Below are 15,891 nucleotides of genomic sequence, written 5' to 3' on the forward strand. Positions count from 1 at the left end.
GACATACCTGTATGTCATCATGAAGGGATTTTGAAATTGCAGGGTTACATGTAAGAATGGAAATGAAAAAAAAAATTAAAGAGAAAAGAAAACAAGCAAAAGAAAAAAAAGTCCATCGCTTTATTATTTGCAAATAATAAATTTTGACTTTCTTAAAATTATTTGCATATATTACAATCAGGTCCATGCATGGCACCGAATTCGAAAGTGGTGGTCAATTACAAATATTGAAAGGGTGGGATATTGATACATTCATATACTTGAGTTATCAATTTGTTACAGACATATATACGAGAGTCTTGATCCTAACTTTACCTAATGATTTGTAAATAAAAAATTGAAGAGAAAGAAAATAAATCTGCTTTTTGAAAAGGGAGGGTTTTTTTTAGGTTACCTAATGACACGTGTGCGGGAAATTGTGGATTATCCGTGACCAGACTCAGACTTGTAATTAAATGAATCCGATTTCTTTTTCTAGCTTGTGATAAGGTAATTGTAAATTCCGGGATTTCACTTTTATCTTTAGCACAAGGATGAAACGTTATCTTTCTAAACTCTTTTAGACATGTCAATAAAACGAAAGATTGCATTTATCCTTATGTAACGGTATTTCCTTTGGTTTTATGCTAACGTGTAACTTTCCATATATTTAGAACATTAACAATATTTACATGCTCTATGATTGTGAACCATGGTACAATTATCTACTTATGTATGTACATAGTTTACATTGTTTTAAGTATATATGCATTGAGTCATACATAAAAATTCAGTAACATTAAAATGTTCAGTTTTAGATGACCAGACATGTTCATACATTCATCATCAATGCAATGACAATGAGATGTAATGATATAACAATATTTTAAGTTCAGTTAAGCTGGACATTCAATGTAAAATTCCTAGATTTTTTGATCTGTTATTTGTGAATATTATCTTCGAGATCAAAATATGGTTCCACGGTCATATAAAGATAATTTCACTTGGTTTTTAAGTTCAATCAAGAATTTAAAGCAATATGTGAAGAGAACGAACAGTGATTCATCTTAGAAATCCTTTAAACTATACAATAGTGAAACGTCTTGTAAAACCAAAATGTTCATGGATAACAATGCTCACCTGAAACTCCGTTCGAAGTTCGTGAAGTGAGTTATTATTGTTACATGTTATTGCATTAAGACAATATAATGCCATACCTTATGCAACAAAAAGTACAACACAATCAAATGACAATGCAGAGTTTATATTCTGTAACCGATACATAATAGTGAATTGAGTTGTACAACTTTTACGATATACTCAATGATGTAGTATATAAGCATATATTAGTCCGATTACAAGCTTGAGACTTGTTGTAAATTTTATCAAAAATATATATTTCTAAAAAAAAAATATTAATCTTAATAATGATTCGATATTGTTAATATATGGATAGATATTTAAATGTTTTGGAAAATAAATTGTACATTAGGCACCTTCTTTTTTTCATCACTGCATTCAAAAATATAACGAAATTCATTACTTATTTCCTATTTGTTTCGAATTCTGCTGGAAAATGTCCTGAAATCTGTAGCTTTCTATGATGTGATATTCCTTCGTATTCATTTGCCTTGTTGGTCTTTCTTCTAAAGTTCGACACCTGCACTCTTCATTTAGCCGGACAAACTGTTCTCTGGACATCAACTAAGGTTCTATCTTTCGTATCAAACATAAACTATCACAATGTTCTACGACGTTTAGACCCATCATACCTCAAAATTGATAACTAATGATATCCTTTAATATTTACATTTACTAATGTTCGAGATAAATTACAAATAAGGAAATCACTTTTATATCTTCATGAAGCCATTTGCTCATCACGTGACAGAACTACCTTCTCGCTGTATGTGGCTTAGTAATATACTGGGCAAAGCTTGCAGATATTGAATTTAAATAACGTAAATATCTCTTTTTTTGTGAATCAAGGATAAGAATGAGATAAAATGTGAATATAAAAAATAACTGTCTGGATTTTTGGTTTTATGATGATGATCAAACAGTTTGCTCACGTGATAAATTTATGCATAAACGCCTTCGACGTTTATGCAAATATCACGAGAGCAAACTGTTCGTTCAAATCATAAAACCAAGATCTAGACACTTAATTAAAGGATCACATTTTTAAAGAATTCATAACTCAAAAGACGATTAATATGCTAAGTTTGCACAAAAAGAACAAGTAGTTCTTCATTTAGTGTTGTCCAGGTTAGCCAAGATGCTAATTCTTTTTTCTCAAAAGAACCTCCCAAAAGTGCCCCTCGTTAATCAAGAGAATAGACCCAAGAAATTCAACATTTGTAAAGGCTCATTTACTTTTTGCCGACACCGGGGCCTTTGTGTGCTGGCCGGGGGTTTATAAAGCAGGGAGTTGTGAGCCCCAGTCAGTCTCAGACTCAGCTGTGAACTTTAATCATCATGCGTACTTGTGTGCTGCTGTGCGTTTTGGGGTGGGCTGCCGTGTACGGCAAACCCAATAGCGACTGTACAACAGAGCTAGGCAAACTCAGGACCGAGTTGGAATCCATGAAGGAGATACTCAGCAACCTTCAGAGTGAGATCGTGGAGGTCGAGCACAGTGAGTTGTTTTCTATTTAAATATGTTCACTTTTATAAAAATGAAATCAATGCCAGGTTAGCTGGTAACATTACACGAAGAAAAAAGTAGCTTATTCATAATAAGTACGTGAATTACTTAAGTAGACGTAACTTTTAGTATGAAAAGAGAAAATAATTGCAATCATTTGCAATTTTGAATAAAGAGCTATATGCGGTATATGCATATTTTTGGCCGCACAGAAATCAAATTTCGAAAATTTCTTGCAATGTGCTAAATTGTATATTGTCTGAAAAATCTTAATGAACAAAAAATATTATAGATTTGAAGTAGGATATTGGCAATTTTTATTTCAATGACGTCACAAACTATTTGAATTTTTGTCATTTTTCCAAAAGAGGACAAAATAGACAAAATTTGTTCAATTTTTAATATATAATTTATAGAGCGCATCCCTGCTCCATAACAATATTCACAAATTTCATTGATATTATCATTCTACACAATATATCAAAACATTGAGTTGGAGCTGAGTTGCGCTCTGTGACTTTTACTCAAAATATCGATGTAAATGTACCTTTTTCTCTATAAATCATGGGAACTTTAGATTTACGTCATTTTTCTGAAGTTATACCTAACATATGACGTCATGGCTGATGAAAATATTTAATGCTTTGAAGTTTGCATATATTCCCCTGTTTTCGAACATAATTATATGTTTCTCAATCAAAGTTTGGTTTTGGGGGCAAATATTGGTCATTCCCGAATATAGTCCTTTGACAGAATCACTGTATGTTATTGTTTTTATTTATTCATTCATTTATTTATTGGTCTATTTAAACAAATAGCTTTGACTTTGTAAATTATTTATAAAAGAAACTAAAGATGCGACTCCCGTCCCCTTTTTTACACACATTACATATACTAGTATTCAAACTATACAGAAAATGTTTTATTCTGATTTGATTAGTATATAAATATATAATCTGTTCTTGCATATCAGATGAAAGCAGGTTTTGCTCCGTTTGCATTGTTATCAATTTAAAGATTTCTAGAAAGCATTTCAATACTAGTAAATGCATGGTCACATTTTTAAATATTTATTCTGAATTAAAATGAAATAAAATGCTAATGTCATTCCTTTACATTTTTACAGCAGCTCCACACAGCAGAGGAAAACGAGCTGGTTCCTACTTCTTAAGAGGACCTGTTGGACCTATGGGCGCCCCAGGTAAAGAAACAAAATTATCTAGATAGTTTTTATATAGTTGTAGTACTTAAATCCAAAGAAGATACAAGAAAATTTTAAAACAAGAAAAAGGGATTCAAAATTTTGGTACATAAAAAACAGACTCGGAACAATATTTATAAATCTAAAGGACTGCATTGATAACTTGTAATTTATTATCAGGTCCAAAGGGAGAACCAGGCGCCCCAGGTGCCCCCGGACCTCAGGGTAAACAGGGATATCCAGGATTTAAGGGAGATACTGGTCCTCCCGGAGTTCCTGGAGAAGAAGGCGCACCAGGAATGCAAGGACCTCAGGGTGACCAAGGTGCTCCAGGAGAAACCGGAGCCCCAGGTGTTCCAGGAGCCCCAGGACCACAGGGACCTCAAGGTCTTAAAGGATATGAAGGACCAGTAGGGGAGCCTGGCGCTCCCGGAGAGCAGGGTCTTCCAGGAGATAAGGGAGAGCCAGGGTTACCGGGACCAATGGGACCTATGGGACCACAAGGAGAAAAAGGTAATAGCTGAAAGAAAGAGAGAGAAGAAAGGGATTTGAGTTTTAAATTGCTGAGGTGCTAAAAATCAGGAGCTAAAAATCAAACTATATAGATAGATAATAAAAGAATAAAACTACTTTTTTAAAGAAATATTGGAAAGTTCATGTTAAGAAGTGGTATCACATATAGTATTTCTCGATAAATTATATCGCTTATAAATTGTATGTTTCTTTATAATTTACAGGAGACGTTGGATATCCAGGAATGCCAGGTGAGCCCGGACCACAAGGTCCTGCAGGTGAGCCCGGACCACAAGGACCAGATGGACCAATGGGACCACGTGGACCTCAAGGATACCAAGGCTCTCAAGGTGCACCAGGAGTTCCAGGAGAGAAGGGAGAACGCGGACCCCAGGGAGCCACAGGGCGACCAGGCTTGCCCGGGCCTGCACAATTTGCTGCGGCAGCTGCAGTAAAGGACACGTCTTATTATGCACAAGCCGCATCTAGGGCATACGCACAAGCACAAGCACAGGCCCGAAGAAATTACAAGGGATAAATAGCGTTAGAATATGAAAATTCCAAATTAGCTTTATAAAAAATTCCATCCATGCTTGTTATTTTTTGGCATTTAATTTATTAGTTTAATTAGATGTGCTTGGGCTAGCCCGGTCTGTGGGTTATGTGAGCTATGATTGTGGCGAGGTACCAAAAAAGTGTGAGAAAAAGTTAAATAAAAAACATTAAAAACATTATTTGTTATATTTATTTTATTTATTTAATCACCAATAGAGTGATAGAATGGTTAGTACATGTACCAGCAATTGAACAAACTTTCAAACTTCAACAAGAGATTGATTGGCTGAAAAACTACTTAATCGGTGATCTTTTTATGAAATAAGACAATCATTTTCAGAGGTATGCACATGTGTTGTTAGACATAGATGTCACTGATATTTGCTAGTACTCAACAAATTCTTTTTTTTTTCATGGACCCAAATCGTTTGGAAGCTCGAACGAAATAACAAGTCTGAAGAGAACAGTTCTGGATTATTCTTGTTCTAAGAAATACCTCTAAAGTAAATGTTGAACTCAAGATAACAGACATATTTTTATTTTTTTTTTGCTGAGTATCTCAATTTATTTAAACTTGGTTCCGATTAAAGAAAATTTGACTTATCTACTATTGGCATTTGAATCAATCTTTTCTCTGATTTGAATGTGAAATATTAGATTGATTGATTGATTTATTACTGTTTGACGCAGAGTCGGCAATATTTCAGCCATATTTCGGCAGAGAATCTGTATGATCGGTTTTGAGAAGTGTTAATTTCTCTTGCGGCCCCCAGTGAGCCTGCTCTTTTTTCGAAAACCAGAGAAACGATCTTTTGCGTGCCAAGGGGGTTGCAATCCTTGACACAGGGCACCATTTGATGTCCCATCTGACGGACTTAAAAGTTAAAAATCTGTAGAGTTAAAATATACATTGTTCAAAATCTTTACAACAAGTTTTAAACATCTCTTAATTTCACTATAATAATCAGTTTCACGTAAATAATCTAAGATTGTTTAAACAATAATATTTCTAAATTATTCTTGCATCGTTTGAACATTATTAAAAAGACCTCTTTGATTATGTGAAAAAATCAGAACACTCTAAGAGAATATGACTTACAGTTAACGGACAGTCACATGATATACATTCTGGTTGAATTTCATGGTTAAGCAAGTACGCATGGGTAATTTTTGAATGGCCAATACGTATTCTTGAAATAATAACTTCATCCTGACGTTTTAGACCGAAGTCGGACGTTTTGTTAACTCTATTTTCTATAGCATAAACTTTATTTGTATCACAGAAATCCCAGTAAATTTGCCAAATTTGGTCTACAAGGAAGCCTTTTTCCCTGCAGCTTATGAAGATGGCAATGTTTTAAAACAGTCTTAGCGCCTGGGTCTTAGTCGTTAGTTCTTTAGTAAAACGGGACTGGATCTAGTTGCTCATTTAATTTAATCTGTACATATAATGCATTTAAACTATTTCTAGGGATCAACTGCTTCGAAACCTCTGTGGAAAACAAACGGAAAGTGCACTTAGAAGCAAGTGCACACATGCCTGCATTTATGAGATATAAAGAAAATAAAATTATATTCAAACATTACAAAACCAAAAGATTTAGTGTGCCTTTTTCTTTTCTTTTTTTTTTTTTTTAAATATTTTTAAAAATTTACATAATCGAATGATTTCTTTTAGATACACTAGAAAAATAATAGAAGCTTAAACAAAAAAAAAATCCAAACCGAAATAATGACATCGAGGGTACAAAAAAATTCAAGACATTTCATTGCATTTCAAGACATTTTATTTCATTAACGACTTAATATTTTTACAAGTTCGAGGGTCGTCCATAAAGTTTGTGGACAATGACGTTTTTGTCAAACTGAGTGGTCCTAGATATACTTATTATATACCAAAATATGTGTTACGAAAATCCAAGTCGGTTTGGTTTTGATTGTTTGAACTTATATTTTTTCGTAAAAATCGCTGTCTTTAAAGGTCGCAGATTGTGCGCAAGGCCCAGGGTTTAAAATGTCATAAACTTTGAAATAAAGTTTTCTTATTAAAATTATTTTCTTCATAAAACAAGCCAAAACTTATAAAAATTAAATGTGTCTCAAATAAAGCGGCAAAGAAAAAATCAAAAGAAATATGATTCAAAAATTGACAGAAAAAGCGACGTCGGCCATCCAACCGCAGCCGCGGCAACATCTAATCATAAGATGGTTGAAACGACGTACAAGACTAATTATTCAAACCATTGGAATATATTTAGTTCATTAATTTGAAATTGGTATATACATTTTTTCAACGGTGTGTACAATTTTAGAAACACTACAAGAAGTGGAAAACTACTGATATTTGATGAAAATATGATATCCCCATTCATGGTGTTATTATAAATCTAGCACGATGTCTGACTGGACTGTGCAGCCTGTACAAAGTGTTTATTCTGACGACGCTCGTAAATTATCGAATATTGTTTTGAATTTTAAAAATTTACTCAATAATGGTCTATATGTAAATATTATCGCACACACTCAGCAGTGTGGCATAATTAAGAAAAATAGCGTGTGTCCACGAATATTGATAAAAATTCAAAATCCATATATTTGACGTTGTCATGAAACTAGTTTAAAGTCAGACTGGGCCGTACGGCTTCCATATACAATTTATTTACACCTATAACTTTCGTAAAACAGTGTGTATTGTTTTAATTTTTTTTACATTGTACACACTAATTCATGGTCTATATCAAAATAAAATCGTATACCTTTAACAGTGTAATAATTAGTAGGAAAATTATAGCATTTGTATACGAACTTTACGGACAACCCTCATAAGTCTTTCTCACCTTCGATTTATGCACTGTCGCAAAACACTACTTTTTGACATACTGGGGTTCGTTTTGAGTACTTTATTGTATTTTCGTCAAGGAGTGTGTTAAATCAAAGACTACATTACATGAGCCTGGCAGAGTTTAAGCTAAACCCAATCCTGATCTGAGAGAGAGAGAGAGAGAGATTAATTACTCTTCCTATTACGTTTAATTATTTATATTTTTGGGGGTGGGTGGGGGTGGGGGCTAATTCGAGATAAAGAAGGATTCCTTCGTCAGTGTTATGAAAGGCTGCTGCAAACTTTGAATTCTGATAAAGCCATTATAGTTTTATCATATTTTCTATATTAAAACAATTTTTGATATTTAAATCCCAGAAAATCCATTTGCAACACATAACTTGGACATAAAGTTGCCTATTGATACAATCCTAATATATCAGAAGATAAGATCTATTTTTTGATTTTTTTTTTCATTTTATTGATTGATTACAAATATACCAACTTTCAACAATGATAAAAATTAACGGTCTTTGATACTATGAGCATTGACACAAACAATTTGCTTGAATGCATTCTTTATCATTTTTTTCTTTCAAGGCATTCATCTTGAAATATATATATATATATATATATATATATATATATATATATATATATATATATATATATATATATATATATATATATATCCTTTCTGATATTTTGTTTCATTAAATTAAATCCTGCAATATGCATGACTTAACTGACTTTCCTGATACTTAGTATATCAATTTTAGAATTTTTAAGAAGACGCTAGTTTTACGAGATGATTGTTGCTGGAAACATTTGAAAGGACTGATTTGTTTATCAGTAATGAGGAAAATACACATGTACCATTAAAATAATTATGCAAATAGAAATGTTTTATGGTGCCCGTAAGCAGCTTGATTTGCTGCAAGTACCTTTTAGATATTACAAGTACTACATGTACCATCATCATTATAAACAACTAGTATTTAAATTAATTGGCAGTACTTTTCCAGCGTAGTGGGACTTATTATTTTCATTTACCTCCACATTCTCTCATCTGTCACTCGAAATTGATAAAATTTAGGTAATGGATATATTCTAAATTAAACTATCTTAATAGTCCTAACAATGAATGTTGAACAGGTTTTTTTTTAATTTCGGTAAGGTATCTAGTACTCCGGTGACCACTTTGTGGCTGAGATGTTTCTACTCACGTATCTCTTGAATCAGACTCCATGATTCCATGGGAAAAACTATACAAGAATCTTGCACTTTAAGTTGGGATCTCTCAAAGTGTAATTTGTAATATAAGGATGATTAAGCAATTGACCAAAAAGTCAGAACCAGATAACTATTCAATTGACTTCAAAGCAAATAGGCAGATGTTGAATTAGAAATAATTTTATTGCTATTTACCGATTATTTATGTTCTCTAGGCTCTGTAGCTTCCTTCACATCTTTGTTGTCCTCGGCACCATGAAAACTTACATTACCTTCCTGGTCCTCGGTACTGTTTCCGTATTAGCTGATATTCAGTATGAAATTAAAAAACTTTCGGACGATATGGAATTAGTTAAATCTGAAATTTTAGCGCTGCAGGAAAAAATACGTTTAATGGTGATCCAAGAGGAAGACTTACATGAAATTGCCCGTAAGTAAATACAACAATTGTTATTTCATTTTCCATACTACATGGAATCTAGGCAGATATAATGTCCACAGAGAAATGCTTTTTTTTTTTTTAGACCGATTTTAATATATATATATATATATATATATATATATATATATATATATATATATATATTTCAAGATTATAGGAATTTCGAGAGGGAAAACACTAGTACACAAATCGCAAAGTGTCATATATTGTCATAATAATGCAGAGTAATGTCTTTGTAAGCTTTAATCCTATATAGTTTACTTGTACCTTTCAGCTGATCATGACCGCCATAAGAGATATGTAGTCGTTCAGTTTGCCCCAAGAGGCCCTCATGGACAGCCAGGTAAGTTTGTTTTTCCTTTATTTTCTTCGAAGAGGTGACAACATAGTCCATGATATTAGGTTTTATACCAAGTAAATTCTGTATGATAAGTCCGTGCTCGAATGACGCCATCATATTTAGTAATTTTTACAATGGATTAAAAATATAAAAAGATAATAATTAAAGAATAATAGAATTATTGTAGATTTTGTTTTATCAATTTTTCATTAGAAACATGTCTAAAAAGGTTTTGATTTCAACTACATTTACATTACAAAAAGTTTTTATACATGAATGTACACATGTACATTGTAGCATTTACATGTAATGTTCATACATTTTATAATATGTTTTTTCTCTTGAAAAATAATATGTTGTTTTTAAAAGGAAACAAATGGCGTAACAAGTGTTTTCTGAAGAAATATCTTTCAACAAGCATTGTGAGCATAGGGGCTTGTTTTCCAGATTGTAAAAAAAAAACTTTTTAAAAAAATGAATTTACTTTTAATTAAATACACTTAAAAAGTTGTTTCAATAAACATGATAAACATTCTGACACTTTCAGACAAGAAATACCATGTTTAAAAAAATTCGCGTCTCGTTTGATCTGATGATCCGTCTGCTCTAAAGTCGCGGCGTAAGGAGTTGATCCTTACGTTGCGGGTTCGTGGAGACCGGTCCTTCGGATGAGACCGTATAAACCGAGGTCCCGTGTCGCAGTAGGTGCTGGCATGAAAAAGATCCCTCACTGCTCAATGGCCGTAAGTGCCGAGTATAGGACAAAATTTGCAGCTCTCCACCGGCAAGTGGTGGCGTCTCCATATGAGTGAAAAATTCTCGAGACGGACGTTAAACAACATACAAAAAACAAACAAACATAAGCAATACTAGTCTCCTACCGGCAAGTATAATCTGGTTCCTCTAAAAAGTAATTCCGTCAAAAATAATAGAAGTGGAGCAAAATGCAAACGATCTAGCATCAAGGTAAACTCACATACCAAAAGCAGCTCAATATCTAAAAGTGTTTAGAAAAAAAGTGTGGAAAAGCAAATGGGAAATCTGGCCCCCCTTAGAAATTTTAAAAAAGGCAATAATTCCGTCAAAAATTATCGAAGCGGAACGAAATGCAAACTTTATTTGTAATTCATCAAGATACACTCACATACCAAAACTCAGCTCAATATTTCCAAGCGTTTAGAAAAGGTTGCGGAAAATCAATTGGGACAGACTGACAGAAAGTCTGACCGCATATGACCAGAACTGTCAAATTTTGTTATAACACTTTTGCCTTCATTTATTTAAGTATACTCTCCCTCCGATTTTCTGTTTTGTCAATTAATAAATAAGTGACACTTATTGTGAATTTCAAACCTAATGTCTGATAAATAAATGCATGAAAGTTTGAACGTTAATTTGCTTGAATATTGTATTGAGAACGGCTAGCTATTGACTTTGGTAAAAATAGTGTGACGAAAAAAGGTGATATGCACGTGTTTAGGCGATTCAGAAAAGTTACTACATTGTTGTCAGAAAATATCTGTGTAAAATCCTTGTCCAGGCTATATTTTCCATCCCATTGGCCCAGTTGGGCTCATACTTCACCCATAGAGTCTCCTTATCTAGAGGGTGTGCAGTGACCTTCAACCAATTTTTTAGACGATAGGTCAAGGTCAGAAAACCTTTTTTGTGTAAAATTCTTGTTTGGAGCATATTTTCTCTCACAATGGTCCTACCGGGCTTAAACCTTTAGAGTGCTCGTGGATAGAGGCTATGCAATGACCTTGAAGCAAAGATCAAATGTCTAGGTCGAGAAACATCTCTGTGTAATATCCTTGTTCTGAGCCTATTTTTTCTTCCTCTGGCCCAGTTGGGCTTATACTTCACCCATACAGTGCTAATGGGTAGAGGGTGTGCAGTGACTTTGAACTAATTTTCTAGACGAAAGGTCAAATTCAGAAAATCCTTTCTTGGACATTTTTCTTTTATTGGCCCCAGCTGAATCAAACTTTCACTCAAAGAGTGTCCAAGGATAAAGGGTCTTTTATCCTAATGTCCTTTGTTAAAAGCGGGGCCCTTTAAGATGGTCGCCATCTCAACATGCCTAATATATATGCTATAATCAGAATGAATTACATGTATATTGTCTGTTAGTATAAGAATAATCGAATTCAATTTGAAACTAGAATACAAACGGTGTATTAAACAATACAGATGCAACTACAATGTAAATAACATGTTAATCATAGAACTGCCAAAAAGATATTCTGTATACATATTATAGATTTTTCATTTTCAAAACAAGGTATGTAAAGCCCTGTTTCTGTTAACATTTATGACCAATTGTTACGTGACTCAACTCCAAAAGTTTCATCTAAAATTTCAATTTTTTTCTTTTACTTTGTACATTCACCTTGAATTGAATTTTTATCTTTAACTATTTCAACCTTATAATATGTTAAAATATTGAATGTTTTGGCCTGCTTTTTAGAAATCTTTGTATTACCTCCGCTTTAGGTTTCTGTGCTGCTAACATATGAAATGCGCAAGCATTCGTCAACTCTCTCTCTCTCTATAAGCATGTTTTGGAATCAGGTTTAAGTAATCTACTTATTTAAAAAAGAATACTAATAACATAAAAGTTAATTCAAAACGATCAAAAGTGTCCATGTACTTTTAAAGTTTGAGAATCCATCAGTTTCAAATAATTTAATTAGAGATCCTTGAAGGTGATGCTTGAGGACAAAATCTCCCCCACCCCCACCCTTCTTCGTATCCCTGGAGTTGTGACAAATATGTCTCTTTTTTATTTAAAATATTATTTAAGTATTCCAATTAAACAAAATTAAAACAAATATTTAATTATAAATCTAGATAGTCTGGGAATTCACAAATTAATTAGTACTTTTTCCCCTTTTCGTTCCTAGTTTTAACTTCATATGAATGTACTTTTTAGGTGAAAGAGGTGGCCGAGGAGACGATGGCGAACCTGGCTTGCCTGGCCCGGCTGGTAAAGATGGTGACAAAGGGCCCATGGGAGAGCGAGGATTCCCTGGACCTAGGGGATATCATGGATCAAAAGGACCAAGAGGACCAAAAGGCGAAAGTGGCGCTAAAGGAAAGCAGGGAGCACAGGGATCTCAGGGTATTCACGGACCGATGGGAAGCAAAGGGGACAGGGGAAATCAAGGACCACCCGGGCCACCAGGTGAGCTACACAAGTTAGTTGAATGTTGTAAAGAACATGATTGGATATAAATGGTGGGTAATACCGGTACCTTTAGATTGGATTGCATAGATTCAATTTTCAATTATTAATAGGTATGACATTAAAACTTTTGTGAGGAAAATTCTTTCAACAGAAAATTTTTTTAAATAAAAAAAAATAATAAATTTGCGATTTCCATGGGGATTGAACCCAGACGATAAAGTGGCCCAAGGGCCACAATACTTACTTGAATCACTTTGGCTCGGCATATTTTTGCTAAACTTGATTTCCCTCTTTAATTTCATAAATATTTTGACATATATTTTGATATGTTGTGGATCAAAATCTAGACCTAGAGGAGTTACCACTTATGTAAATCAAGGATTGAGATGTTTCAATATCAACACGGTCCTGCTGTTTTAAAGAAGACTTTTTTCCCTGTATATTCCTGTGTTCCTGTGCATTATGTAAAAATATTTGGATCTTTGATTTCGGCAAGACTCTAACCCCAGGGCTCAAATTTTTTTTAAAAAACCCACTCTTTACATCTTAGTTATATTTTGCTTATTACTTTGCTTTAATATAAATATTAATAATCATGGTTTTACTATTCGTGAGAATTTTCCCTATATATTCCTTTGTAAAATTTTGGTTTCCTTTTGTGGTCCCGCCCTAGCCCAGGGTACATGATTTGAACAAACTTGAATCTACACTATACCTGAGAAGTTTTTTCAAAGATGCATTTTCATTTTCACTCATTCTTAATCATCTCTCTCGAAGAAGGGTGTTTCCCTTTATTTGAATAAACTTGAATCCACTTCACCTAAGGCGAATCCCTTTCATACAACATCTTACGACTATGAACAAAATCTGAAAAACTCTGCAATTTCGTTGTTTAAATAAATATGTCTATTTTTTTAAAAAGAATTATTCACAATGTATTCTAATGGAATAGAAATATAAATTTTTTTGATCCACTAAGCTTTGATACTTTTCTGAGAAATTGGAAAATTTTGTCTTAGTCGTAAGATATTTTGTGAAAGGATCCTAAGAAATTCAAACACATGTAGGCAAGATGTGCACATGTGTCGTAAAGTGTATTTTTTGGCTATTGTGGACCCTTACTACATATTTTTGCTAACAATTTTTTTTTTATTTTTACGCAAACTATAAAGACATACAAAACAAAAAAACCTAGCAAATACCCACTTATTTGGAAAATTTGTGCTTTATGTGGAAATAGCCATTTTAGCTGTCTTTGGAGTAGGAACATGTTTATTTATAGCCGAATATTACTTCAATACTTAACGAGATTGTAGCAAATTGAGGGGGATTTTACATGGAGCATAGTTTCGTTAATGTGAACTGATTTATCAAAGAAAGTTTTATGATTGAATTTTTTTTCTCACATCGTTATTCGTCATTCCATTTTTCTCTACTTATTCATCCAATTTCTTTTGAATCTTCTGAGTGGAGGTAAACACAAAATTTAAATCCAACTTACAAAATGATAATATGAGGAAACATGCAAGAAGGGTAAGAACTGAAGACATCTCATATTTTTTTTAAATTACGAAGTTCTTAAAGGCAATCGGGATCATTGTAGCAAAACAAGAGACCTCGAGCAACATTTACAGTGTATGTAAATTATTTTACTGAGGTAATTTTGTGACGAGTCGGTAAAAAACACAAAGAAGAAAACTCTCGAATGAGACTGTATCTCTAATGATTTAAATTTTTAATAGATGAGAGGATCTATACATTATACGGAAAATTGAAAAACATTACATTTTATCCCATATGTGTGTGCAACAACTGCAATTAATATTTCAAAGAACTTACTAACATAATTTTATTCACACAAATGATTCTTGACGATATTTTTTTCATTATTCGGTTCAATCTCAATGTCAATCTGCACATTAAATGTTGCTTCTCCTGCTGTCACCATTCCTCCAGGTAATTTTCTTTAGTAACAAAAAATTGAACAAATTTGTAACATGCTGAAATGATACTCTTGCAGGCATCCCTGGGTTTCCCGGATTTCCCGGATTAACGGGATACGTTGGAATGCCAGGTGTAATTGGAGAACCTGGGCCCATAGGAGATCAAGGTGACACTGGAGAGACCGGAATCCCGGGACGTATGGGAGAGAAGGGAAAGCCTGGCGACACTGGTCCCCCTGGTAACGAAGGATGGTCTGGATCTCGAGGAGACTACGGAATAATGGGAGAACAAGGGAATCCTGGGTACCCTGGAATGCCGGGTGACGCTGGACCACAAGGCCCTCGAGGTCCCCAAGGCGTAACTCATGCAGAGTACCTCAGAGCATTTGCTGAAGCACAAGCCAGATTGCGCAGTCGTGGTTAATGAAAAAGATCAACAACCTATCTATTTATTTCTTAGTGTTAATAACATCGATTGAATGTTTGTTTATCTGGTGACTGTGTTGCGTGTTTAACTTTACATGTTAAGTATGAACAGCAAGCTTTAGGGCAATTACTTTTAGAACATATCCAAACATGTTTGTCGCGTTTATGTTGTGTTTTAAAGCCACTGCGAACTCGGAAGAGTCCGTTATGTGACATTAGGTGCAAGATATTAAACAAATATTTTGTATAAGTACCGGTGATTTCTATACGTTTTACACTTTACAATAAATATATGTTTTAGAAAATTGATTTTGATTTATATCATTAGTGAAAAAAGTAACAATGGTCCATTGTTTAGCATAAACTGCAAGAGCACATACAACAAAACACCACCAGGAAGACTACATCTTAACCTTGCATTTCCTTTTATTAACTCTCTAAAGAACAATGTATGGTAACGGCCGAATCTGGCCCCTTATTTGATGTGAAAATCTTAGCACAGTTAAAATTGTGATAATTACTTAAAATGATGCTTGTTTTAAAACCAGCACTAATTTTGATTCAAAGCTTACTCGGAGACCATAAGAAGGCGCAGAAGTAG

At 33.6% G+C, this 15,891-nt stretch overlaps 1 protein-coding gene across 1 annotated transcript; it reads left to right on the forward strand.

Annotated features, from left to right (window-relative positions):
- Nucleotides 1-2,457: 2,457 nt before the first annotated feature.
- LOC133203565 (collagen alpha-1(XXV) chain-like) lies at nucleotides 2,458-15,303 on the forward strand. Its single transcript, XM_061339339.1, has 9 exons — nucleotides 2,458-2,617; nucleotides 3,753-3,827; nucleotides 4,008-4,340; nucleotides 4,565-4,875; nucleotides 6,179-6,186; nucleotides 9,123-9,379; nucleotides 9,666-9,734; nucleotides 12,667-12,918; nucleotides 14,942-15,303. Exons 1-9 carry the CDS (start codon nucleotides 2,458-2,460, stop codon nucleotides 15,286-15,288), a joined length of 1,812 nt encoding a protein of 603 aa, XP_061195323.1. The 3' UTR covers nucleotides 15,289-15,303.
- The last annotated feature ends 588 nt before the right edge of the window (nucleotides 15,304-15,891 follow it).

This window comes from Saccostrea echinata, unplaced genomic scaffold, assembly GCF_033153115.1.
Source record: "Saccostrea echinata isolate AGI-Se365-2 ecotype Australia unplaced genomic scaffold, CSIRO_AGI_Sech_v1 ptg000002l, whole genome shotgun sequence".
Taxonomy (NCBI): domain Eukaryota; kingdom Metazoa; phylum Mollusca; class Bivalvia; order Ostreida; family Ostreidae; genus Saccostrea; species Saccostrea echinata.